The sequence below is a fragment of the Pristiophorus japonicus genome, chromosome 3 (genome assembly GCF_044704955.1).
Source record: "Pristiophorus japonicus isolate sPriJap1 chromosome 3, sPriJap1.hap1, whole genome shotgun sequence".
In the NCBI taxonomy this organism is placed as follows: domain Eukaryota; kingdom Metazoa; phylum Chordata; class Chondrichthyes; family Pristiophoridae; genus Pristiophorus; species Pristiophorus japonicus.
In genome coordinates, this window is record NC_091979.1 from 281,522,408 (window position 1) to 281,549,873 (window position 27,466).

Here is a 27,466-nt window from a genome sequence, read left to right on the forward strand (position 1 = left end):
CGATAGCAATACGGCGTTCCGGTCTGTCGCTGTTGGGGTTGTCCATGAGGGTCCTGACGTTCCAGGTCCCGAACTTCATTTTAAAGGGTGGAAGATGCCTGTGCGTGAATTATTTTAACGTGGGGTGGCCGTTGCACACCAGCTACCACACGGGCTTGACAGAGCAAGGTCTTGGTCCAATGACCAGGGGATCCAAGATGATTGGAGACCAGGTTCTGCTGCATAAGCCTAGTACACACACACGCACGCACACATTCCTACTGTCCTCCTCCCTCCTTCACACAGGTCCTCTATACAATATGCTATAACATCTCAGCAGGGCACCAAAACATTAGCATATCGAAGCATCTAATACTAGTCTGAGGAGACATTTTGTCTCCAGTTCAAAACAACGATTTAAACATCGCATTCTTCATTTTTCATGTCAGTTTTATACATTTTGAACCCCTGATTTCTAACACTGCACATGGCATGGCATATAAATAGTAAACGGATAGTAAGAGGAGTGGTGGGGTCGATTAGAGACCAAAAAGGAGACCTACGCACGGACGCAGAGGGCATGGCTGAGGTAGTAAATGAGTACATTCCATTTGTCTTTACCAAGGAAGAAGATGCTGCCAAAGTCATAGTGAAAGAGGAGGTAGTGGAGATACTGGAGGGATGGAAATTGATAAAGGAAAGGTACTGGAAAGGCTGGCTATACTTAAAGTAGATAAGTCGCCTCTTGGGATGCATCCTAAAATGCTGCAGGAAGTAAAGGTGGAAATTGCGGAGGTACTGGCCATAATCTTCCAATCCTCCTTAGATACGGGGCTGGTGCCAGAGGACTGGAGAGTTGCAAATGTTATACCCTTGCTCAATAAAGGGTGTAAGGTTAAACCCAGCAACTACATGCCAGTCTGTTTAACCTCGGTAGTGGGGAAGCTTCTGGAAACAATAATCCGGGACAAAATTAACAGTCACTTGGACAAATCTGGATTAATTAAGGAAAGCCAGCATGGATTTGTTAAAGGCAAATCATGTTTAACTAACTTGATTGAGTTGTTTGATGAGATAACAGAGAGGGTTGATGAGAGCAATGCGGTTGATGTGGTGTACATGGACTTCCAAAAGGCGTTTGATAAAGTGACACATAATAGGCTTGCCAACAAAGCTGAAGCCCATGGAATAAAAGGGACAGTGGCAGCATGGATACAAAATTGGCTAAGTGAGAGGAAACAGAGAGCAGTGGTGAATGGTTGGACTGGAAGAAGGTATACAGTGGTGTTCCCCAGGAGCCTGTACTGGGACCACTGCTTTTCTTGAATATATTAATGACTTAGACTTGAGCGCAGAGGGCTCAATTTCAAAATTTGCAGATGAAACAAAACTTGGAAGTATAGTGAACAGTGAGGAGGATAGTGATAGACTTCAAGAGCACATAGACAGGCTGGTGGAATGGGCGGACACGTGGCAGATGAAATTTAACGCAGAAAAGTGTGAAGTGATACATTTTGGTAACAAGAACGAGGAGAGGCAAAATAAACTAAAGGATACAATTCTAAAGGGGGTGCAGGAACAGAGAGATCTGGGTGTATGTGTACACTAATTGTTGAAGGTGGCAGAGGAGGTTAAAAAAGCAGTTTAAAAAAGCATTCTGGGCTTCATAAATAGAGGCATAGAGTACAAAAGCAAGTAAGTTATGTTGAGCCTTTATAATATATACTGGTCTGACCTCAACTCTTGCCTATACGATAGTAACTAGAACATCTCTAGCAATTACTTCTCCTCCCACTCCCACATGTCACCTGAAGAATGCCTCAAAGATCCATCCTTAGCTCCCTCCACTTCTTCAATTGCAGAATGCTTCTTGGCAAATCATTAATTTCAGATGCATGGTTTCTTTGCTTGCTTGAGTGTATCTCATTTTATCCCAATATTGTTGCAACTTAATCACATGAGAATGACTATAGCTACCACAGAGGTCATACTTTTGTTCTACTATAAAGGCACCACTGGGTCAGACACTACCCTTGTTGATGTATCAATGAGAGATACTTTGGGTTTCTGTTTATCTCCTATTACTTTGTTATCCCACATATCTGTGGCCATTAGTTATTCGCCTGTAAAGCAAGCTGAGCTACATAAACTGCAATTTAATTTAAACAATTATGGCAATATTAGTATATCTACAACAGTTGACTCGGCCTAAATTCTCCAGAGTTTAAAAGAATGAGAGGTGACTCAGTGAAACATACAAAATTCTTACAGGGCTTGACAGGGTAGATGCAGAGACGATGTTTCCTCTGGCTGGGGAGTCTAGAACCAGGGGTCACAGTCTCAGAATAAGGGCTCAGCCATTTAGGACTGAGATGAGGAGAAATTTCTTCACTCAGAGGGTGGTGAACCTTTGGAATTCTCCACCTCAGAGGGCTGTGCAGGCTCGGTCATTGAGTATATTCAAGACAGAAATCGGTAGATTTTTGGATATTAAGGGAATCAAGGGATATGGGGATAGTGCAGGAAAGTGGAGTTGAGGTCGAAGATCAGCCATGATCTTATTGAATGGCGGAGCAGGCTCGAGGGACTGAATGGCGTACTCCTGCCCCTAATTCTTATGTTCTTGTGCTCTCTTAAATCAGGTATGCATTTTGAGATTCTGTTGTTGTTAACCAAGCCTGAATAAAGGTGTATCATAATGGTTTCTCAGGTTCTTAGAATAAGCAGTCTATGGTTTTAATAGTTGTCAAATAAACTACAACTCGATTATTTTCTACAGATTCTGGTGAACATTATGCTGCATCCTCTGTACTTTGCAATTTCTTTAATGAGAATGATTTTGCTGCAGTAATGATGGGGTTGATTTTAACTCGGGATGTTCGGGGTTGCAGGGCGGGAGGGAAACCCCTTCGGGTAAGCTCAGCGTGAAGCCCGAGCTTCATTTAAATAATCCAGGTCAGTCTCTCGCCCAAACCCGGTGGGGTTGACATCAGTACCAGCGGGCCGGAGAAAAACTCGGTTCAGGAGCTGGAGGGTGCCGAGGATCCAGTTAGATTAGAACTCCCGCCCTCCTGCAGCAGGAGCCCCAGCTGACCTCAAAATCAGTGAAGATAAAATGTCAGCAGGGCGGAACGATGTGGCCTTAAATAGACTCAGACAAGTTTAACCCTTACCACGCACTGTTCTCGCTGGACGGGGTATTAAAATAAAAGAGTGTTTTTATACTCTTGTGTGAACATTATCAGCCACTGGTTTAACAGTGAGTTTGGCACAAAAGTATCAAATACATTATTTCCACTATATATTAATATCTTAGTGGAAAATTAAAAATGTATGAAACTTGTGTTTCCTGTCGTTATTAGAGAAGGATGGGACAAATTCAATTTCACTTTCCCACAGCACTAATAAACTTAAATTTGCTCTAACTCTCCAGAATAGAAAGCAACAGCAATTGTATTTTGTGACTTAAAAATGAAACCAGCTAAATTAAATAAAATACAGAGTTCAGGGAGTGAGTCCGAGGCAGTAATTTAATCCCAGGGTTCAGTTAATATTCATAAATCACTGATGTCATCTGAACACCTTGATTAGATTATAGTCTTGTTACTCTTCAATCTTGGGTATCCATTTTTCTAAGATATAATTGTATGTAATATGCATGTCAAGGTGCCAGGTTGTGATAGGAAATGAAACACAATTTTTTTCCATTTTTCACCCAGTGACAAGCTTAGAGCTTTTCCATATTATCTTGAACAAGAGGCCACAGTTCTTCCTATGTTATGGTGTGAGTCCTAACTCCTGAGAGAAGAGCACATTTAACAGTGCATCTCTGTTGTGCTGGCTGGACTATTGTGGCTGTATAACCTAGACCCACTACTCACCTCTAGCAACTGGTGACTCCACTGGATGGGTAGGCTTAAAATTGCCCTCATTATTTCAAATGAATGGCTGTTTTAGATCAGAGAGTAGTTTTACTTACTGGACCTTTGTCTGCTGGAATAAGGATTGGACAATCAAATCTCACTTCAATTATGATATCTTGAGGAAATAATCCAGGTATTATAGAAATAAAGTTGATTTGTACATCTTGAGTCATCTAATGTAGATGCAAACTTATTAATGACAGATTTTTCTTTGCTCAAGACCCTTTCAGCACCGCATGTCACCATAATATAACCGCTTTTTGAATATAATATATTCTTATTTGGAATATATTTATATTTACATTGCTGTTATCTTGCATGTACAATTCTGATTATACCATTAAAAGATTTTAATATTTTGAACTGTCATGCCTTAGTGGCAGATGTTAAAATCTTGCACCATTATCTGTACATCAAGGATGTTCTCATACAGCCCAAGATTGTTAAGAGTGAGGCAAAAGAAATGCCAGTTGGTGTTACAACACTCTATATTTCTGTGACGTACAATATGTTAGAAAAAAATAAAATTGAGTATACGAGAATGATGGACAAGAAAAGACCAACTGTTCCATTGCGACTGCCCCTCACAGTCACGGTGCCTTAAGCATCATGATTCACGACAGCCCCACCCACCAATAGCCAAGTAGGCCGGAATTCTCTGGATGTAGGCGGGTTGGGGGAGGGGATGGGGGCCTCCGAGGCAGGCAGGAACCCTGGGAGGCCGGGTTTCCCACTGGCCCTGCTGACGTCACTGGAAGGGCCTGATTTGTAAGTGAGACCTAAGATTACCAGACGGTGCCTGCCAGATTGGGAGGCTGGCTGGCTGTGGGTGGGTAGTTGCAGAGAGGGAGCGAGGAGTCGGTCCAGGAGAGGGATTGCGGAGGGGGTGGGGTTGGGGAACGTCTGCCTCAGAAGATCGCAGGAGGTGGGAGGGTCAGAGAATGGCTGCCTCGGAGAGGGGGGGAGGGTCGGTGAACAGCAGCTTCTGGGATCGCGGGGTTGGGGGTGGTCGGGGAATGGCTGCCTCGGTGATCGCAGGGAGCGTGGATGTCAGAGAACGGTTACATCGGGGATCATGGGGAGGGGGGTTGGAAGATAGGGGTTGGTCAGCCTGAGAGTGGTGGTGTTGTGGGGGCGTGGTCAGCCTGAGATCGGTAGGGGGTGTGGGAGGTGGGGGGCAGGGTGATCGGCCGGAGATCAGTGCGGCTGGGAGGGGTGGGGGGTCAGCCTGAGATCGATGGGGTTGTGCGGGGGGGTGGTCGGCCGGAGATCAGTGGGGTTGGGAGGGGTGGGGGGGTCAGTATGGGGTATGGGGAAGTGGGGTCGAGCATTGGCAGGAGTGTGGAGAGGATTGGGGCCGGCCACAATAGCATAGTGGCCAGCCTTAGCATCATTGTTGGGGTGGGGGAGGGGCAGGCCTCATGGTGCGGATCGGAAGCCTCGAGGTGGGGTCTCCGATCACAGGGGATGGATATGGTAGGGACCTTAGATTCAGGGGGTATGTATAAAGCCACTTGCCTCCTGGATGCAGCAGTACCTGCCTCGATTTAACTGCCGGGTTTCACTAATTGTGTGAAGCCCATCCACATGTGGTTAAATTCAAAATGGAAGGGAAAAAGAGGCTTCTAGCCTTATTACAATATTTAAGTTGCTATCACCCCCTGGCAAACGGGTTGGCTACCCGCAACCGACCCACCTCTGACAAAACTGGAAGTGGGCAATTTGGAGACGGGATCAGGTCAGGAATCCCATTTTTGACAATTTAACTGCCCCCACGCTCCAAACTCACATTTTTTTTAGGACAAATTCCAGCCGTAATCTCCTAAGAGACAAAACAACAGATTCTTAATTAAGGCCGAATTAGGGAGAAAGAAATCTGGAAAATTCCTCTCTGACTCCCTTAGACAATCAAAGCTAGTCCAGGGGGTGATCTTATCGAAACGTGTAAGATTATGAGGGGGCTTGACAAGGTGGATGCAGAGAGGATGTTTCCACTGATGGGGGAGACTAGACCTAGAGGGCATGGTCTTAGAATAAGGGGCCGCCCATTTAAAACTGAGATGAGGAGAAATTTCTTCTCTCAGAGGGTTGTGAATCTGTGGAATTCGCTGCCTCAGAGAGCTGTGGAAGCTGGGACATTGAATAAATTTAAGGCAGAAATAGACAGTTTCTTAAACGATAAGGGGTTATGGGGAGCGGGCAGGGAAGCGGACCTGAATCCATGATCGGATTAGCCATGATCGGATTAAATGGCAGAGCAGGCTCGAGGGGCAGTATGGCCTACTCCTGCTCCTATTTCTTATGTTCTCAAATAGGATCAAAATTAGTCCAGTGCAGTGCAAAAAAGATGAATAATGCCAACTTTTTCCTCCTTGGCCAGTTTACCACTGAAACTGCACTTCTGCCTGGCCTGTGTTACACTTCCAAGAACCATTTGATTTTTCTCCGTGACCTGCATTACATATTCATGTTGACTCCCATCCATATTAGCCTGAAGGGTGGATTGGGGAGAAAAACCTGGTGCTGCTGCAGCAGCTGAAAGAACTGGGGCAGCCAGTTTGGTCAGTTGGTAGCACTCTCACTTATGAGTCGAAAGGTTGTGGGTTCAATTCCCACAAAATCTAGGCTGAATATTTATTGCAGCACTTGGCAGCTGCATTTTGTACGTCACACACCAGTGACTACATTTTAAAGTACTTCATTGTAAAGCACTTTGGGATGTCCTGACGTCGTCAAAGGCGATATATAAAACCAAGGCTGTCTTATTTTTCTTTCATATGATGGCACACAGACCTTTACTTTCTCTACTTAGTTAATAATGGGGAACCAGAATACCGCCAAAGACAATGAAATGCCACCTCGACTACCCACAACCTCCTACCAATGTCCAAATTAGAAGCTAGGATTGACAAGTCATGCAATAGTAGGCACTAAGGGAAGGGATGATGATCTTTAACGTTAGGGAGGTTGTCAGATTTATTTTCATTGGAATGTTTTTTAATCAATGATGGGAAATGTGCAGTACAATTTGGGACAAGGTGGAGGAATCCCGACGAGAAGGAGCAGTAGAATTTTTCCTGAACGTGAGCTGTCGTGATTCTGGAGGAAGAGCTACATGTCAGCAAAAGATTGAGTTCAGTTCCTTGCCAAAGGGGAACCATGATAGCAGGACTCATTTAGCTGAAGGTCTCCCTTGTGAGCTCTGCCCACAGCTGGCAAGCAGCTGGCACAACTCAGTTATTGCTTTGTGAGGGAAATGCAACCTCATCTAGCATTGCTTGTGTTAGGCTAAAGTAGAGGTGTGGGTAACAGCGGGTGTGGGGATCTGGTCTTGGGAGAATTAGGGAGGTAAAAGGAGTAAATAAGAATATTACGTGAACAAAAATTGTAAAAGTCTAATGCTAAACATTCAAATCAAAGTGAATGTTTTCCCACTCACACTGTTTTCTAACCAAACTGCTACCTCCTTCAATTTTTTCTGAGTACAAAGATCTTACGGAACCATAAGTGCTCAAAGGATTAATTAATATAGTTTAGCAATAACTACTGGCTGCTATTGGGTCAGTTGGGGGTGATTGTTTAAGTACTTATAAGGACCTGTGATTTTCTTTGTGTAGATTGCCAAGAAGAACAACACAAGTGACTGCAAGCAAATGACAGCAGCTCTGCAAAGTCCTATTGGTACCATCCAAGTGTCCGGCTGTGAAGAAGGCATTCACTCCGTTCAGCTCCAGGAGAGTTTTGTACCCGAGGACAGGTGTGTACATTATAATTGGCCTTCAGTTATTTGATTAATTACAGTTATTGATGGAGAGAAAAAAGCCCCCCATGTAATAACACATTTGATCAAATCGAAGCTCTTTTATCAACTAATAAACCAAGAGCTTACCTTGAATTAATAAACAGGTTTTAAAATCCGTCTTTCGGATGAGCCGCTAAACCGAGGTCCCATCTGCTCTCTCAGGTAGACGTAAACGATCCCATGGCACTATTTCAAAGAAGAACAGGGGAGTTATCCTTGGTGTCCTGGTCAATATTTATCCCTCAATCAACATAACAAAAACAGATTATCTGGTCATTATCACATTGCGGTTTGTGGGAGTTATACAGAAATTGGCTGCTTTGTTTCCCACATTACAACAGTGACTACACCCCAAAAGTACTTCATTGGTTGTAAAGCGCTTTGAGATGTCCAGTGATCATGAAAGGCGCTATATGAATTCATTCATTAATTTATTTATTTATTTATTTCCTTCCTTCCTTCCTTCCTTCCTTCCTTCCTTCCTTCCTTCCTTCCTTCCTTCCTTCCCTCCCTCCCTCCCTCCCTCCCTCCCTCCTTCCTTGTAACTCTCTGAAGTGCCATAGGTAAATTACTTACAAATGTTGAAGTTTGTGTTGTGCTGTCACTGAAGCCTGGCTTTAACTGTTTTATTTACTAGCAGCAAAGTTTAAGCCAACATTGGTTGTTCACTAAAATAAATGATAAATGTATGTGTTGATCATTTCAAGACATGAAAGTTCAATCATAAACTTTAATTTGAGTCTTAAATGAATTTAAAGAAAATTGCCATTACCAGAACGGTATGGCACAGTCTGTGGTTACATTTTAAGTGTATTACAAAACACAAATGAATATGCTGAGGTGTTGAATTGGATATTGTAAATAGAAGTAGTGAAACCCATTCACAGTAATTAGTCTCCTTAAATAAACACATTCCAAATTCCAACAACAATACTGAATAAGAAATTTTAAGGGTTAGAAAAGTGATCTGCCTAAGAGTGAATAAAACAAAGTATCATCATAGGCAGTCCCTCGGAATCGAGGAAGACTTGTTTCCACTCCTGAAGTGAGTTCTTTGGTGTCTGAACAGTCCAATACGAAAGCCACAAACTCTGTCACAGGTGGGACAGATAGTCGTTGAGGGAAGGGGTGGGTGGGACTGGTTTGCCTCACGCTCTTTCCGCTGCCTGTGCTTGATTTCTGCATGCTCTCGACGTTAAAACTCGAGGTGCTCAGCGCTCTCTCGGATGCATTTCCTCCAATTAAGGGGTGGTCTTGGGCCAGGGACTCCCAGGTGTCAGTGGGGAAGTCGCACTTTATCATGGAGGCTTTGAGGGTGTCCTTGTAGCGTTTCCACTGCCCACCTTTGGCTCGGTGGCCGTGAAGGAGTTCCGAGTAGAGCACTTGCTTTGGGAGTCTTGTGTCTGGCATGCGAACTGATCAAGTGTGGTCAGTGTTTCAATGCTGGGGATGTTAGCTTGGATGAGGACGCTGATGTTGGTGCGCCTATCCTCACAGGGGATTTGTAGGATCTTGTGGAGACATCGTTGGTGATATTTCTCCAGCAACTTGAGGTATCTGCTGTACATGGTCCATATCTCTGAGCCATACAGGAGGTCAGGTATTACTCCAGCCCTGTAGACCATGAGCTTGGTGGCAGTTTTGAGAACTTGGTCTTCAAACACTCTTTTCCTCAGGCAGCCGAAGGCTGCACTGGCACACTGGAGGCGGTGTTGGATCTCGTCGGCGATGCCTGCTCTTGTTGATAGGAGGCTCCCGAGAAATGATTCACGGTGTCCAGGGCAGTGCCGTGGATCTTGATGACTAGGGGGCAGTGCTGTGCGGTGAGGACAGGCTGGTGGAGGACCTTTGTCTTACGGATGTTTACCGTAAGGCCCATGCTTTCGTATGCCTCAATAAATACGTCGACTATGTCCTGGAGTTCAGCCTCTGTATGTGCGCAGACGCAGGCATCATCCGCGTACTGTAGCTCGATGACAGAGGTTGGGGTGGATTGGACCTGGCCTGGAGATGGCGCAGCTTGAACAGGTTCTCACTGGTTCTGTAGTTTAGTTCCACTCCAGCGTGGAGCTTGTTGACTGTGAGGTGGAGTATGGCAGCAAGGAAGATTTAGAAGAGGGTTGGGGCGATGACGCTGCCCTGTTTGACCCCGGTCCGGACGTGGATTGGGTCTGTGATGGATCCACTAGTAAGGATCACGGCCTGCATGTCGTCGTGGAGCAGGCGGAGGATGGTGACGAACTTCTGGGGGCATCCGAAGCGGAGGAGGACGCTCCATAGATCCTCGCGGTTGACAATGTCAAAGGCCCTTGTAAGGTCGAAGAAGGCCATGTATAAGGGCTGGTGCTGTTCCCTGCATTTTTCCTGTAGTTGTTGCGCTGTAAAAATCATGTCCGTTGTGCCCCATAGGGGACAAAATCCGCACTCTGACTCTGGGAGAAGCTCCTTGGCCACGGGAAGAAGATGGTTGAGGAGGACTCTAGCGACGATTTTCCCAGTGGCTGAAAGCAGGGAGATTCCTCTGTAGTTGCCGCAGTCGGACTTGTTCCCTTTTTAAAAGATGGTCACAATTACTGCATCTCTGAGATCCCCCAGCATGCTTTCCTCCCTCCAGATGATAGAGATGAGGTCGTGTATTCGCGCCAACAGTGCCTCTCCGCCATACTTCAATACCTCAGCAGGGATTCCATCTGCACCCGTTGCCTTGTTGTTTTTAAGCAGTCTAATGGCTTTTTCTACCTTGTGCAGTGTTGGGGTCTCACTGAGGTGGTGGCGGGTAGCATGCTGCGGGATGGAGTCGAGAACACTCGAGTCAAAGGCAGAGTCTCGATTGAGGAGATCTTCGAAGTGCTCCTTCCAGCGGGCCCGATTGCCTTGGTGTCCTTGATGAGTGTTTCCCTGTTCTTGGCCAGCAGTGGGGTGGGGCCTTGGGTGTTTGGCCAGTAGGTGGCCTTGACTGGATGAAGAATCCTCGCACACCATGGTTGTCAGCCAGCTGCTGTATCTCCTGTGCTTTCTCCATCCACCACCTGTTCTTTAGGACCCTGGATTTTTGTTGGACTTCAGCCTTGAGCCGTCTGTGATGCTGCTTTGCTGCTCCCGTGTTGGGTGGTTGTTTAAGGCCCAGAAATGCCCTGCACTTGCAATCTGTTAGCTCTTGGATCTCCTGATCATTCTCATCAAATCAGTCCTGGTGTTTCCTGGTTGAGTAACCGAGCATCTCTTTGCAGGCATTAGTTATGGAGGCCTGGAGGGCAGACCAAGCACTGTGGGCATTCTGCGTCTCAGGGTCATCAAGGCACGCCAGGTTAATTGTGAGGCACTAGCTGTATAGGGCTCTCTTAGCTGGGTCCTTAAGTGCTCCGGCTTGACTTTTTTGCGGCGCTGCTTCTGCTGCCTCCTCCGCTTTAGGGCTATGTTGATGTCGATGATGGATCAGATTAGGCGGTGGTCTGTTCAGCAGTCGTTGGCTCCTGTCATGGCGCGGGTGATGCGCACATCCTTGTGATCCCTGGCTCGGACGATGACGTAGTCGAGCAGGTGCCAGTGCTTGGAGCGCGGGTGTTGCCACGATGCCTTGTATTTGTCCCTCTGGTGGAACACGGTGTTGGTGATGAAGAGTTCATGCTCTCGACATTTTGTCAGGAGTAGGGTACCACTGGAGTTGGCTTTCCCTACCCCCTCTCTGCTAATGACGCCTCCCCAGCGGTCTGTGTCCCTGCCGACCCTGGTGTTGAAATCATCGAGGAGGATCAGTTTGTCGCCCGCGGGGACGCAGGACAGGGATTTTTCGAGGTTGGTTTAAAAGCCCTCTTTGGCCTCATCAGTTACATTGAGTGTTGGGGCGTACGCACTGATGACTGTCGCGCACTGGTTCCGGGATAGGGTGATTCGAAGAGTCATGAGGTGTTCGTTAGCCCCGCAGGGGGAATCTTTGAGGCGATTAACCAGCTCGTTTTTGATGGCGAAGCCGACTCCATGGAGGCGGCGTTCTTCCTCTAGTTTCCCTTTCCAGAAGAAGATGTAACCTCCACCTTGTTCCTTGAGCTGGCCTTCCCCTGCCTGCCGGGTCTCGCTTCGGGCAGTGATGTCGATATGAAAGCTTCTTGAGTTCCCGGGCAACTATGGCAGTGCGGCGTTCCGACCTATCGCTGATGGAGTTGAAGGTCCTGACGGTCCAGGTCCCGAAATTCATTTTAACGGAGTGGGAGATGCCTGTGCGTGAGTTCTTTTAATGTGGGGTGGCCGTTGCACACCGGCAACCACACGGGTTTAGCTGAGCAAGTTCTTGGTCCAGTGGCAAGGGGGTCCAAGACGACTGGTGACCAGTATATCATGGAAGAACTTTTTAGTATGTCTTCTGTCACACATTGCAATTGTATTGAAGTGATATCACCGTAAGTAAAGAAAAGACGCTGTGATTTATTCTATTGGGCCAGATTGTGCTGAACAAGTAATGGTATCTTAACGAAGCATGCGTTATTAGTGCGTAAATCGGCCAGCAACCTGTGGCGAAGAAGAGACACCAGTGAATTATGAATCGCCACAAGTTGCTTGGTGATTTGTGCTGCACCACCATTACCTTCACGAAAATGGGATCTTGCCCTTAACCTGCTGCGATTTTCATGAAGTTGCTGCATTTGCACATTAATTACCCATTAAATTCGCCACAGAATGTTATGTCTAGTAATTATCAGCGTAAGTATCCTTTTAACAATGTGATCATTGTTAATGACTGCCAATCAACCTCTCTTGTCCAGAAAGTAAACAGTTAAGTGTGGAATCTCAATCCTTCAAGTTGTGAATTGTTTTAGATTTTAAAAATCTCACTTAAACATTCTTAAAAATTCTTACTTTTCCTTTCTGTCTCTTTTTTCTTTCTCTTAATCCAATCTTTCTTTCCCTCACTTTATTTTTCTTTCAGTACCTGATTTGACTTTGAATTCACCCACTCTAATTCATCCTCCTTCCCAATCCTTCCTCTGTTTATTTCTCAATCCTTTAATCTAATTGGTTAATGAGATTCACTCTTTGTCCCATTGTTCACCAAGGGTCCTGATGCCCTGTTGCCCTCGCTGCGCTGTTATCAGCTCACACTTCCAGCAACTTTGACTATTCACAAGAACAGCTGTACCTTCATGCAATGTACTACATGTGATTCTTTTCAGTAGTTAGTGCATGTATCTGTATTCTGATTCCATTGGCTTGATAAGCTCTGAGAGTGTGAATTTTGCCTTACAATGAGCTTTACAGCTGAACCGGAATGGAATATAGTACATGTTTCTAGCTGAACAGATAAATAGTCAAATGTAAATTTTTGTCACAGTGGAGTATTAAAGTTTCTTAGCTTCTGCACGTTAGAATACGCTTACCTAGACTTCAAAAACAATGTTGCTGGGATCAGTATGTTATGGTTGATCCGACTTGATGGCATACTGAACCTTATGGCTGCATAATCTGTATTATTTGCATTTTTTAACTGAGGCAAGCCAATATCCTCGACCCAATCATTGAAAAATCCCTTAGTAGTGTAATCTGTTCCACTAATATGCATCATTTGGTACAGCAAGCATTTTTTTTTACATCATTTAATATTTAAGATGAAAAAAAACAATGTCCCAGAATTTGTATAATCAGCAGATTGTGTGTAATAATTAGACTACGATTCTAACTGCAATACTTAGTCTGGAGTTTATGAACACTGTTCTTCGATTGACAGTTTTTATTGTAGTACAAATGCTTAACAATTACAGGATTACAGGAACTTTCAGCCAAGATATCTGAGAAAAATGTTGAGTTAGATTATTTTGGCATGGTTCATATCGTTAAAACAGATGACAAAGTACTGATGTATTAGATAACTGAGCTTCCTTGTACTCATAACTACTGCTGGAGTGCAGTTAAATCATTACGATTTTGAGTTCATAAAGGATGTATATCTGAAAATAGCCGGCTATATATGACATACAGTTCTAAAATTGAAAATTTTAGTCATTGAGCTGTTCAATTGTTTTTGAGTTTCACACAGTTCCTAAAATAGTTACATAGGGCCCAAGTTTCGAGCCGCGCCTAGAACGGCGCTGTCCCGACCTGGACGCCCATTTTTCGCGCCACAAAGTGCGCCTAAAAAAAAACTTCCAGATTCTCCAGCTCCCTGCAGGTCGTTTGCAGCTCGGCGCAGCGCAGCAGGAGCAGTAGGGGGCGGAGCCAGGACCCTGCGCTGAAAACAGTGCCGGGACCTCTGCACATGCGCGCTACAGTGGGTGCGCATGTGCAGTAGCTCCAGGCGCCCAAAACTGTGTGGGAGGGGCCCGAAGCACGCAGCCCCTAGCCCTGGCCCAATGGCCTCACTGGGGCTGCGTGAATAAGGCTCCTCCCACGGCCAGCTCCTGCTTCCTCCCGACCCGACCCGACTCGACTTCCGCTTCCCGCCCCCCGCCTCCGGACCGGACCCGAATACCGCTCCCCCCCCCCCCCCGGACCCGATCCCGACACGGACCCGACTCCCGCTTCCCCTCCCCCCGCCCCTGGACCGGACCCGACCCGACCCCCCGGACTGGACCCGACCCGACTCCCGCTTCACCCCCCCGCCCCCGCCTCCGGACCGGACCCGACACCGACCCGACTCCCGCTCACTGGAGCCGACCTGACCTCCCTCTCCCTCTCCCTCTCCCTCTCCCTCTCCCTCCCTCCCCCCGACCCAAACCGAACCCCCTCCCACCACTTCCCCGACCCGCGCTCCCCCCGACCCGACCCGACCCAACGCCACCTACCTGTAAATCTGGTGCTGGGGACGGGGACGGGCCCTGCCCGAAGTCTCGGGCCCGGCCCGTTTAGCCTCCCTCCCCATCTCCTTTCCCCCCCCCATCTCCTTTCCCCCCCCCATCTCCTTTCCCCCCCCATCTCCTTTCCCCCCCCATCTCCTTTCCCCCCCCATCTCCTTCCCCCCCCATCTCCTTTCCCCCCAATCTCCTTTTCCCCCCCATCTCCTTCCCACCTAATCTCCTTTCCCCCCCAATCTCCTTTCCCCCCCAATCTCCTTTCCCCCCCAATCTCCTTTCCCCCCCATCTCCTTTCCCCCCCCATCTCCTTTCCCCCCAATCTCCTTTTCCCCCCCATCTCCTTCCCACCTAATCTCCTTTCCCCCCCAATCTCCTTTCCCCCCCCATCTCCTTTCCCCCCCAATCTCCTTTCCCCCCCATCTCCTTTCCCCCCCATCTCCTTTCCCCCCATCTCCTTTCCCCCCATCTCCTTTCCCCCCCAATCTCCTTTCCCCCCCAATCTCCTTTCCCCCCAATCTCCTTTCCCCCCCATCTCCTTTCCCCCCCATCTCCTTCCCCCCCATCTCCTTTCCCCCCATCTCCTTTCCCCCCATCTCCTTTCCCCCCATCTCCTTTCCCCCCCATCTCCTTTCCCCCCCATCTCTTTCCCCCCCATCTCCTTTCCCCCCCATCTCCTTCCCCCCCATCTCCTTCCCCCCCATCTCCTTCCCCCCCATCTCCTTTCCCCCCTTCTCCTCCTCCTCCCCCTCCCCCCCTTCTCCCCCCCTCCCCCTTCTCCCCCATCCCTCCCCCTTCCCTCCCTCTGCTCCCCCTCTCTCCCTCGACCCGCCTCCTCCCCCTCCCCTCGCTGTCAGAAACACAGACACTGACAGACAGAGAATGAGAGACACACACACACAGACAGACAGAGAGATAGAGACACTGACAGAGACACACTGGGGTGGGGCGCATCCCAGCACGATGTTGGAGGGCTCCCGGTGCTGCAATCGGTAAGTAGAAAGTGTTTTATTTATTGATTTAAAAAAAAAATTATTTCTTATTCATTTTTTTTGATTGATTTATTGATGTTTTTATCATTTATTATTGATGATGGCTCTTTATTTGTAAAACTGAAGTGTTTAATGTTTGTAAACTTCCCTTTAAACCCCCCCCCCCTCCATTCCCTACGCCTGATTTGTAACCTACACCTGATTTTCTAAAGTGTAGACAAGGTTTTTTCGAGCGTACAAAAATCTTCACTTACTCCATTCTAAGTTAGTTTGGAGTAAGTTTTCACTGACGAAACTTTGAAAACAGGCGTAAGTGGCCGGACACGCCCCCTTTTGAAAAAAAATTTCTGTTCCAAAGTGAAACTGTTCTAACTGACTAGAACTGGAGCAAACGAAATGGCGAGAATTCCGATTTCTAAGATACTCCGTTCTACACCAGTTGCTCCTAAAAAATCAGGAGCAAATCATGTCGAAACTTGGGGCCATAAAATGGCAGATTATTTCTCTAGTGTTAACATTATTTCCAAGATACAAAGTAACTGAATATTTGAAATCTGTTAAATTCGTGTTTGTTATTTTTTTGAGGTAGGAAAAGCCATGTTCCACTGGATAACTGGCTGAATTATTGACAAACATGTGCCTTGGGATCTATAACTATTAAAGATGGTATTCTTTAAGCATATTGGGTAATAGTCAGAGGGAGGATAGAGCAGCACGCTAAAATCAAAGACGTTAAAGGTGAATATGTTATTGGCTTGAAAATGCACAATGCTTATTTAATGTATGTTGTAAAACATTGCATCCAAGGGGTAGAATGTTTGACTAATATGGCACAAATACAAACTTTGTCTCATCTCAAAATAAAATGAGTATGATTGTGATTGACTTGGGTGTGGCTCAGGGAGGTTTTCAGACATGCGAAGTCAGGAGTCACTACTCAGTAAGCACCGTGGAGGCAGACTGGCACTTGATAATATACTTTCTCTTTCCTTTAGCAATGAAGTCTCTAGAGTAGCAAGATATGACCATAGTCAGCATGCCAATCAGTTCATAATCATGTTCTGCTGCTACAGTCAGTTGTTGGCAAAATAGCTATAATCTAATCAGGGAACCTTTATTTAGGCGTGGGAAGCTGCTCTATATATTAACGCAGTCAGTGATGGATGACTGGTGGGTACGGGGATGAGTAGCAAGTTCATCCAGCGTCATCGGTGTGAGGTCGGGTCGATTTTAACTGCCGGGTCTCATTTACACTAGCGGGCTGCCCACCCGATTGTGTCGGGAACGAGCGGCCCACACACTTCTCGAAGCCTATTTAAAACATGAAGGCTTCTCTTAAAGGGAGGTTTCATTCACTTCTTGAAGATTGCTGTGTTATACTGCTGCAAAGGAGAGATTGTGAGAACTTAGTTGATGGCAAGTCCACAAGTTTTCTAACACATTTTGGAGGTCCGGGTAGAAGATGTAAGGTCAAGGAGAAACATTCTCTCTTCAATTAATGGTAAGATGATTGTGAAGGCCACTATCCAACAGGCCTGGAGAGAGGTGGTTGAGTTTGACAGTTCAAGGAGCATCACCCCCAGGACCTGGGTTCAATGCAGAAAAAGATTCAGTGACTTGACCAGAGTAGCATGTGTGTGTACAGGTTTTCAATTTTCCATCTCTCAGCATAACCTGGCACAAGCCTTTTCCCTCCATTCCCATGGACTTTGAACACGTCCCTTTGCTGCATCACATTCTTTCTCCACCAATCACAAGGAGACTGTACTACTTCTCCTCCTTAAACACTTGTGCACCTCTTCCTTTCTGCCTTCACAGCAGTCACTAACAGCATTCTCTTTTCACATGGTAACAGTTGCAGAACAAGGAAGAAGGAAGCCTTCTCGTGACTCTCTTCTCACCAGCCTTCAGGCACTTTTTTTTTTTAAGAGGGGTCTACACTTGGTGAAGCACTCAGCAGGCATGAGCAGGAGCAGGAACTAGCAGAAAGGGTAGCCCAGGAGACAGATCGCCAGAATGTAAGCTCGCACTGAACTTTGCTGTGGAGGAAACTGATGCTGAATCTGGGAGCCCAGCCTCAAGAGAACAATTTTTTCAGCACAATTACAAGTATATGATATATTGGAAAGCATGCCAAGGAGTTACCATAAAAGGCCTGAAAGTTTGGAGGTGTCTGCTTCCAGCTTGTGTGGCATCCTGTCGCAGGACATCAGCAGTCTGCTGTCTTCATGGAACGTGTGGCAACCTCTGTGGACACTGTAGCCAGGTCCTCGCATCAGGAGTCTGTGTCTCCAACTTTTGCAGCTTTGATGGTAGGTCAAACTACTGCATTCAGACTCTGGGTTCCAACATCTGCTCCACCTTGGCTAGACTAATGTACCACATTGATAGGATCTCCTCAAGTCTGTTGTCCTACAGATTAGTGAGAGTGATGAGGTGCAGCCAAATGGGAGTGGCAATGGTGCAAGAGGAGTGGCCCTCTCTCAGAATGTCGGGTGTGTTTGCTCCATCAACCGATCCCGGCCATGGTGCCAGAAAGCCAGCAAGTCCAGACTGCTCCAGCAGCAGCCAAGGTGCTGCAATCTGCAATCACCGACTACAAGTATCTCAAGGGTTCCACACTTAAACAACAGCAGCCTTCGAGCAGATTTGCTTAAACCACTGGGGGCTCACCACATAGGAGGAGGAGGAGGAGGAATATTAAAGAAAGGAACTATGGGTTGACATTTGGATGAAAAATAAGTTCAGGGCAATTATTTGTTTTATCCTTTTCACATTTTCCACTTTTGTCTAAAGTGTGGTTTCATAGCAACTTATAATTCTGCATTGTCAGGATGTCGTACGTACAAGGACCAATTATAGGAACCAATGTTGTGCACCCCAAGGGCACCTGAAAGATGTCTCACGCAAAATTTTTCAAGTGACTCTGGCAGCTACCTTAAACAGGCAATAAATCCCTTGCATATATATGTAAGGGGCTTAATACCTGTTTTAGGATCTCTCTTTTGAACGGATTTGTTTGGATGAAAATGAGACAAGTGGGAAGATGCCAGGCAGGTCAGGCTGTCCAACGGGTACTCTGTAAACTCTCGCCCACACCTGCAGCCCAGTGTCTGAAGAGAGAGGTAGACACTTTGTCAGATGTTGTTAGTGCGGGCTCCTCTTCCCAATGATGGCTGTACCAACTGACCCTGGTGGCATCAAGATACAATGTGACTGCCTGTCTAACCATTATGATAGGCTCTTCAGAAGCCTCCCACTTACAGCATGCCAGGCTTTACATGGTATTGCATGATGGTATCCCACATTTTACCCTAAGTAAACTAGAGGTGATCCAAAACTCAGCTGCCCATGTCCTAAATCAAGTCCCGCTCACCCATCATCCCTGTGCTCGCTGCCCTACATTGGCTTCCGGTTAAGCAAGTCTTGATTTCAAAATTCTCATCCTTATTATCAAATCCCTCCATGGCCTCGTCCCTCCCTACCTCTGTAATCTCCTCCAGTCCCACAACCCCCCGCGATGTCTGCATGCCTCTAATTCTGCCCTCCTGAACAGCCCTGATTATAATTGCTCAACCATTCGTGGCTGTGCCTTCTGTTGCCTAGGCCCCAAGCTCTGGAACTCCCTGCCTCTCTACCTCTCTTTCCTTCTTCACGACACTCCTTAAAACATACCTCTTTGACCAAGCTTTTGGTCACTTGTGCTGATTTCCACTTGTGTGGCTTGTTGTTAAATTTTAATCGCATAATACTCCTGTGAAGCACCTTGGGACGTTTCACGACGTTAAAGGCACTATATAAATACAAGTTACTGTCGTTGTTGAAAGAAGGCAAGCCAGAGTGATCAGGACATGGTGTTGACTGTTTGGCTGCATATGCCAAGGAGCCACCAACCATTTCTGTGGACCATTGCAAACCCACCTGTGAATGACTGGTAACCTGTCTTCTTAGAATCTGCATCAACAAAGGAGAAGTTGCTGACTTCTGTCATTTGCTGAAAGGACACCTGTGGCCTTCATACAGCACAAAGCTTGCACATGTGCAGGGACACTAATGGTCAATCAGCTACGGCTTGAAAATTGGCTGCACCTTCTTGCAGGCATGCAACAGTGTTGACTTATGGGATGGTGCTATAGATTTACGCACAAGAAATCCTTCCTCACAAGCACTTAGTGTAGCAACAGCTCAACTTCAGGAGCCATTAAAGCCATCTATGGGTCCCTTTCCCTTCACCTGCCATTTCTTAATCCCATGCCCCTGGGTTGAGATGTCTTTTAATGTTCCTCAGAAGGTTTCTAAAATTTGTCTCCCTCCTCGTAGCATGCCCCCTTTTTAGGGAAGACTTTGAACTGCTGGCCATCCATTTCTCACCTGAAAAACACCTTTGTGCCCTCATTAGCCCATCTGAAACAACTTTTAGGCAGGCCTTTATATTTGGGAGCCAGCAATCGCCCACTCCAGGCGTGTGGCTGTTTAGGTGCAAATCGGGGTCCTACATCTATTGTAGAATCAGAGCGAAATGGGTGGAGCAAGCACAGCATATACCGGTTCCATTTCACCAGCTGTTGAGAGGCCTTTCCAAAAAGGTCTTTTATTTTTTTTGTTGGACCTGGATCTCACCAAAAATTGTCTGGCTGGCTGCCGGCCAGTTTACATGGTCTCCCAGCATCTGCGAGTCACCTCCACCACCTCCCCCATGACCCTCGACAGGTCTTACCAGCTGAGTGTCTATGTGCTGCAGCCGGCCGATTGCCACAGGATAGCAGCTAGCTGCAGTAGGGTTGCCTCCAGCCACCTGTAGCTTGCCAGAAAAATTATGCTCGAAGCTGTAAGTGGTTCTAGGCTGAATGCTGCGTTGGGAGGACACTGCAAGTTTATTGCTGACATCTGGCCCATTCAGTGCCAAAACCGAAGTTCTTCCCCCTTTAAATTTAAGATCAAGCAATTTTCATCTCTTGCAAGTGCTGTTATTCCTAGAACCAACAGCTGGAACTGTGAATCATTGTGCAACTATGGTTTGAGATGCGATTCTGGTGAGCCTTAAAGCAGTGCAGAAGCGTTTTACACCTAAAAATGAAAATTGCCTCCATTTTGTTTCCTCCAATTAACCATGAGCAAGGCCGTGGGAGATTCACTAGTGAAATGGTAAATTGTCAGAGTAGGACACAGGCTCAAACTAGTGAAAGGAAAATTTTAGACTAATCAGAAAGTTCTTCTTCATGCTAAGAGTAATTAATGTATTGAATGGACTTCCAGGTAGAGGACTGAAAGCAAAAACCCTGGAATGATTTGAAAAACCTTTTAGATACTATGGTGGGTAGATTACAGGGTTTTCGACATGGATGAACTAAGATAAGCCAAATGGTTGTCCTCATCCATATTTGTCTTATGAACATTAAAGCACAAGGGAAGGCACAATGACATTTTTTTAAAGTGATTTGTTTTGGAGAAGGGATGAACTATAGGACAGCAGAGTATGAGCAACAGAGGGAGGTTAGCATGAGATGAAAGTTGTAAATCGGCGATGTTTCAGAGGTGAAAAAAGGTAGTCTTGGTGATAGACCGGATGCAGGGAAGAAAACTCAGCTCGATCCTACAGAATGCTGAGGATCCCCAGCACCAGCTTCAGCCTGAGCAAGTAGCTCGATGGAATCAGAATTAAAGGAAGGTAGGTGCTGGCAAGATCCTGAAAGATGGTTCAGTTTTGTCGACTTTAATCCGTAGGATGTTTTGACTTATCCAGGACTTGCTTTTGGACAGGCAGCTGAAGAGTGCAGCTGCCAATAGATGGTGGATGTAGAGAAGTGGAACTAGGTCTTGTTGGCGAATCTGTAAAAGCTGACCTGTGTGACTGTGGATGATGTTATCTAGGGGCAGCATGTAACTTAGAGGGACTTGAGGATGGAGCACAGGCACAAATCGGATGTACCTGTGTGGACAGGTGAGGAGAAACTTTGGAAATGTTGTGACTGGATTGGAACTGGTGGGACAAGAGCGAGCAGTAGCATTGAGGTAAATGACAGCAGTGAGGTGATAGTGAAGAATAGAGTGGTTAATGGTATTTGAGGAAGTGGAAACGTTGAGGAGTATGAGTGGCATAATCAGTTAAGACAATCACCAAGGATATAACTGATGATTTTTCCATGACTGCTTTCTGCTGTGGCCTGGTCATAATTTGAATTGCAGGAGCAGGATCTAGTGAGAGAGAGAGAGAGAGAGAGAGAGAGATAAGCATGGAGTTGGTGGCAAACACATAAGACCTTGGAGAGAAAGGGGGAGGCTAGAAATAGAGCAGCAGTTTGTAAAGATAGAGGGGACAAAAGAGAGCTTTTTATTATAATAGTTCCGCATTAATATGAGCAGCATAAGGAACAAACTACTGGAGTTTGAAGGCTGTGAATAAAATAAAAAGGTAAGCATAATTGTCTTAATCAAGAGGTGAATAATATCAAAGGATGGGGATATGTTTCATATAAAGGAATTAAAATGTTTTTTGAAGGTACAGGAAAAATAAATTGAGATGCAGGGTGGTACTTCAGGAAGGCAGGGTCTGACTAGTCAAAAGGGTTGATTTTAGCCTTAGACAAATAAAGGTCACTTTGCGTGTCAATAATGATACTAAAAACAGGACATCACTTGCAAATTGTTGTAGACCCGTGGAACAGCCAGAAAAAATTATACAGTTATTTAATCAAAAATGTGTCAGACAAAGATAGGAGAATAATTATGGATGATTTTTAATTACAACAATTTGCATATATATTTATAGATGTAGAAGGGACTCTCAAAGCATAGACTGTAGGGGTGATGTTAACCCTACCCGCCTGGCGGGCAGGCACTTAGATTGGGTGACTTACCTGCCAACATTCTGCACTGCTCACATAGTGTTAGCCTTACAGACACCCACTTTAAGCCGGTGGGATACTTATTTAAATATACAGATCATGTAAGGGCAGGGGGGCAAAGGGCGAAGAGGATCCACAGCCAGAAGAGGCCAAAATAAGTATGGTTTTTTACTTTTTTGTTCATTCCTGTGGGGCCAGGAGGAGTAGGTGTCCTGCTCCAGGCCCCAGATGTTTAGCCCTTCCCTGTTCTGGAGTCCCGCCTTCCCATATGTGAGACCCGCCAAAAACCCCAACTTACCTTGTTGCCAGCGACTGTTCCTTTGGTACCGGTTTTTGCCCGTTTTGGATGGGTCATCATCATAGGCAGTCCTTCGAAACTGAGTGGACTTACTTCCACTCTTAGTGAGTTCTCAAGTGACTGAACAGTCCAATACATGAATTACAGTCTCTGTCACAGGTGAGACAGACAGTCGTTGAAGGAAAGGGTGGGTGGGGAGTCTGGTTTGCCGCACGCTCCTTCCGCTGCCTGCGCTTATTTTCTGCATGCTCTCGGTGATGAATCTCAAGGTGCTCGGCACCCTCCTGGATGCTCTTCCTCCACTTAGGTTGGTCTTGGGCCAGGGATTCCCAGGTGCCGATGGGGATGTTGCACTTTATCAAGGGGGCTTTGAGGGTGTCCTTGAAACGTTTCCTCTGCCCACCTGGGGATCGCCTGCCATGTAGGAGTTCCGAGTAGAGCGCTTGTCTTGGGTGTCTTGTGCCGGGCATGTGTACAATGTGGCCCGCCCAACCAAGCTGATCGAGTGTGGCCAGTGTTTGGCAACTGACTGATGGCATGCAGATGAGACCTGGGAGTTAAAATTGCCCAGGCTTCACACTATCTCACCAAACCCGTCCCCCCGCCCCCCCAGCCTGTTAAAATTGAGTCTCTAATTTCTCAGGAGAGATAAATTGATCAGTAAGACTGGTGGGGAAAACATTGAAGAAAGACAATGCTTTAAGGATATATTTAAGAGCATGCACACAAATGAACATTGTGGAGAGTCAGAAGTTTGATATCAAAATTTGGACCTAAATAATCAAATAGGAAGATTACATATAGAACTAAAAAACATTTGATATTTTGGAACAGGTAAGGTAACTGAAGAATGTGGGTGTTTGAAAATATATAAAAGTTATATCCTGAATCAATGTGAGAAATTTTAAGCCCATAAAACGAGTGGATTCGGGTCAGGTGGGCAGGAAAAATATAAAAAAAGTCAACACTTGACTCCACCCACAGTGGGACTGATGGCGGGCGACCAATCAGTTCCCAGGTAACAAATCAATCATTTAAATATTTTAATGAGGCTGCGTGACTCAGATATTTTCTCTGTTCCAGCTTTAACATTGGCCAGACGGGTTTCCCGGGCTTTGGGAAACCCGGCAGCTAAAGGGAGGTGAGGCCTGCTGCATGGAGGAGGTAAGTGCTTTTCCCGCACGGCTTGTGGGCCAGGAGCAGCAGGAGTGCTTCCCCCACAGACCCCAAGCAGAATCCCCCAGCCCCTCTGGTGATCCTCTGAGTGTCCTCCACAGTCCACAATCTCATCCCAACCTACCCCCATGTTCTCCAAGGACCCTCCATGGTCTCCTCTCATCCCACGATCCTTTCTTCTGCCTGCTTCCCCCCTCCCACCCCCGCTCTCGCTGGGTCTCCACTCAATGCCCCTCTGACCATCCCCATCGATGTCGCCCTCAACACTTGATCACCCAGGGCCTTCCTCTCTGATTTCTCCTTGCCCCTACCACAACACCTTTTCCTCCTCCCCCTGACCCCTAATCTCTCTGGGCTCCACATCGATGCCCCTCTGACTCCTCCAGCCCCTCCCATCGATGTCTCTCCAAATCTACCCAGGTCTCCCCATCGATGTCCACTCCCGACATCTTCGGCCTCTCCCTCCCCATCAAATTTCCCCAACTGTTGATCACTCGGGGGCCCCCTCAATGATGCCCCCTGACTCTTGGGGGCCGAATTTGCCCCCCACCCCATTTTGTGTGTTTTTACCACCGCGGTGGTTGAGGTGGCCTCTTGAGTGACATTCCGCTCTTTGGTTTTTTTTCACTTGGATCTGGAAGTCGCTCTTAATGGGGGTGGTGATTACATGAGAGGGGTGGATACGCAGCATTGGCAACACCTGAGGGGCGGAAGTTTGGGGGGGGGGGGGGAGTGCGAAGTGGCTGTGGTGATGATGTCTTTACGGCACCACGTCACAACGGCTCTCCCCTTTACTTAAAGGGGAGAATCTTCGTGATTTCAAAACTTCGGCCCACTGGACTACCAAGGTTGGTGTCAGCCGGGCCAGCAGCTTGGCACCTGAGAGAGGGGTGCCTGGCTGCCTGTTAGTGGCAGTCGGCCGATTTTTTAAAAACACATGGCGGCAGCGGCAGTAGGTTCTTCCCTTTAAGGGGAGCCGCACCACCATTGCAGAAGGCCACAGCCTCACTGGACCACTGGGGAAAAAACTGGTTTTGGCATCGCCGGGCGGGCTGAAGATTTTCAGAGGGGCATCTCTCCATCGGGGGCGGGGGGTGGGGGGGGGCAACGGGGTTTATGGTGGTGCGCACTGTGATGACGCACTTTACACGGATCGGCAGCAGTGGAGCGGTGGGGAGGATCAGGGCAGTACCGGCTTAACACGGGAGCAGAATTTTGTTCGTGGCAGCTATTACAAGAACAGTTGGCAGCCATTGCACTCCACAGCATGGCCGCCGATTTCCGGTGTTAACAGGCCTTAAAAAAAGGGCCAATTTAGGCCCCTTGATCTCTTTCACCTCCCCCAAATCGATGCCCCCCGATCTCTCCCTCCCCACTCTCCGATTCCCGGTTGCAGCCTGGTGTTAAAATCAGCAGGACCCTAGGGAAACCCGTTCTTCCACGTTTCCCGATCACAAAACTATCCCCTGCTTTCTCCCCGCCTCCCGATTAATATCAGGGCCAATAGTTCTGGATAAAGAAAGAACCAGAAAACCAAATTGTATGAACATTGAGAGAAATAAAAGGACACTTCAGTATGTTACAGTTTACAAGTTGGTAAAGTATTAACAAAGAAGTAGTTTCCTTAAGAATGAAAAACATTAGACCATGAGGAGGCAAATAGCATTGCCATGTTAAAAATACTTTCTGTCCTTTTCTGAAGCTGGTGACTGAAGGGTTTAGTTTAACAGTACCTCACCCAAACTGTCATCCTTCAAATCTGAGCCTATACAGCGACTGTGGACAGGTCCATAAGACCAGAGGAAGGAGAAATTACAAGCCTGATCCTATTCTTGCCGAATACCGCACCATTGCTCTCGCTGAGGCCAAGTAACTCAGCACAGACCAGGGATTTGGTACTGGGACTGTTCCTAATCAGTATGGTTCAGTATCACACTGCAATGTTTCAGTTTCAGCATGTTTAACCATAAGGGAATGCTATTGCAGATTTTTTTTAATTATTTAGATTTTTGAAAAGAAAAAAGCAGAAACTCCTGATTCAACAGGGAGTAGTTTCATATATTTGATGCCAGGGCTGGAGGAAGAAAAAAATAATCTTTGTTAGTCCTGAACAACAATGTTGGTGAGGCCTTTTTGTATTTCTGCTTTTTATGCTCAATTCAAACAAATGAGAATTGAAGTATATTAATTTAAATGCTGAGAATATAATTCAAGATATGCTGGAAGCCAAATAATTAATCACTGCCCTCGTGTATATTTTTCCATGGAACAGCATTGATATCCTTTATCACATGTGCTATAACTAGAGTTTCTATGGACAGTGTGGTAGATCATAGAATCATAAAATGATACAGCACAGAAGGAAACCATTCAGCCCATCATGCCTGTGCTGCCTCTTTTGTAGAGTTATCCAATTAATTAAACTCCACTGCTCTTACTCCATAGCCCTGCAACTTTTCTCTGATCTGCTCTGTTGCATAGTGTGTGTGCAATTAAGGAACCCAGAGACTGGTGTATCTTTGATGGAGGAGGAAGAGCAGACCAGGATTGAAAAGGACCCATCAGGTGAATATCCCTATGATAAATCCTAGTTCAGTGTCTTGGGGGGACTATGGACATGGCTTATGCCTTGCCTGAAAGATTCTACAGAAGCACTTCTCAGACCATTCCTGAGGTGCAAATACAAAGGAGGCGACAGAGACATTGGGCCGAAAATTGCGGCCTTGCCGGGTGTGTACAAAGTGCGAGGCCTCTCGGCACACAATGCGCATGCACCGAGAACCGGCTTTTCTGATCTGTCAACATTTCTTTAGATAGATCCTACACATCTCCACAGGAAGGACATCTGCTGGACAAAGATTGGGATATTTCCCAACTCTTGCCCAGCGAATGACCTTTAAACTTTTATGCCTGGTAAAAGCAGGCGTATAGCCTACTTTTACCAGCGTAACACTGTTAAAACATAGAAAAATTAAATGTAATCATTCATTTTTATATTAAAAACTCTGTCCATTAAGGTAAGTTTATTTTTAACCCTATTAAAACACGTTTAAAAAAATGTCCAAAAACTATTTTTTTTTCTAAAACATTGTGTTTCAATTAATTTTAAATATGTGAGGTGTTTTTTGTTTTAGGAGATTATTTTCATTGATAGTAATGGGAGCCCGTACAAACAGAGCTCCCATTAATATCAAATGAAGGCCTCTGCCCAGAATCCTACGTTCGATAGATTTTTTTCAGGTCAGAGGCGTTCGTACGAAGGAAGTCTCGGACCGCAATTTTCGGCCTGGATCAATTCACGTTAAACCATGAGATGTGTGTACAAGCAGTGACAAAATAGTATCGTGAAATATCGTTAGTTCAAGCATTGTGATGAATGTAACATCTCAAGGCACAGGTTGGCAGTAACTGATATGTAAGTATTAGCACTGCCATCAGATTTGCTTTTAAAAGCCAAAAGGGTGACCTAATTGGAAACTCATCTGTGAGATCTACCTGTAATCATTCACAAAAGTTCAAGAGAGGCTGCTTATGCAGCCACTAATAATCTTGCAGACAAGGTCAGGATGCCACTCGAGGCCAGATTCAGTATTGAGGACATTTCCTCCTGAATCTTCATGGCTTCCACCACTTCACAACAGCAGGATCATGTGGCCTGAAGCCATTTTGCTG

The 27,466-nt window shown here is 46.3% G+C and overlaps 1 protein-coding gene across 2 annotated transcripts in view; it reads left to right on the forward strand.

Moving 5' to 3' along the window:
• Nucleotides 1-27,466, forward strand: part of mgmt (O-6-methylguanine-DNA methyltransferase) — a 531,759-nt gene that overhangs the window by 125,880 nt on the left and 378,413 nt on the right. For both annotated transcript variants that reach the window (XM_070875024.1, XM_070875023.1), the window contains one exon: nucleotides 7,520-7,659. In XM_070875024.1, coding sequence (XP_070731125.1) covers nucleotides 7,520-7,659 — 140 coding nt within the window. The remainder of the gene's footprint in view (nucleotides 1-7,519; nucleotides 7,660-27,466) is intronic.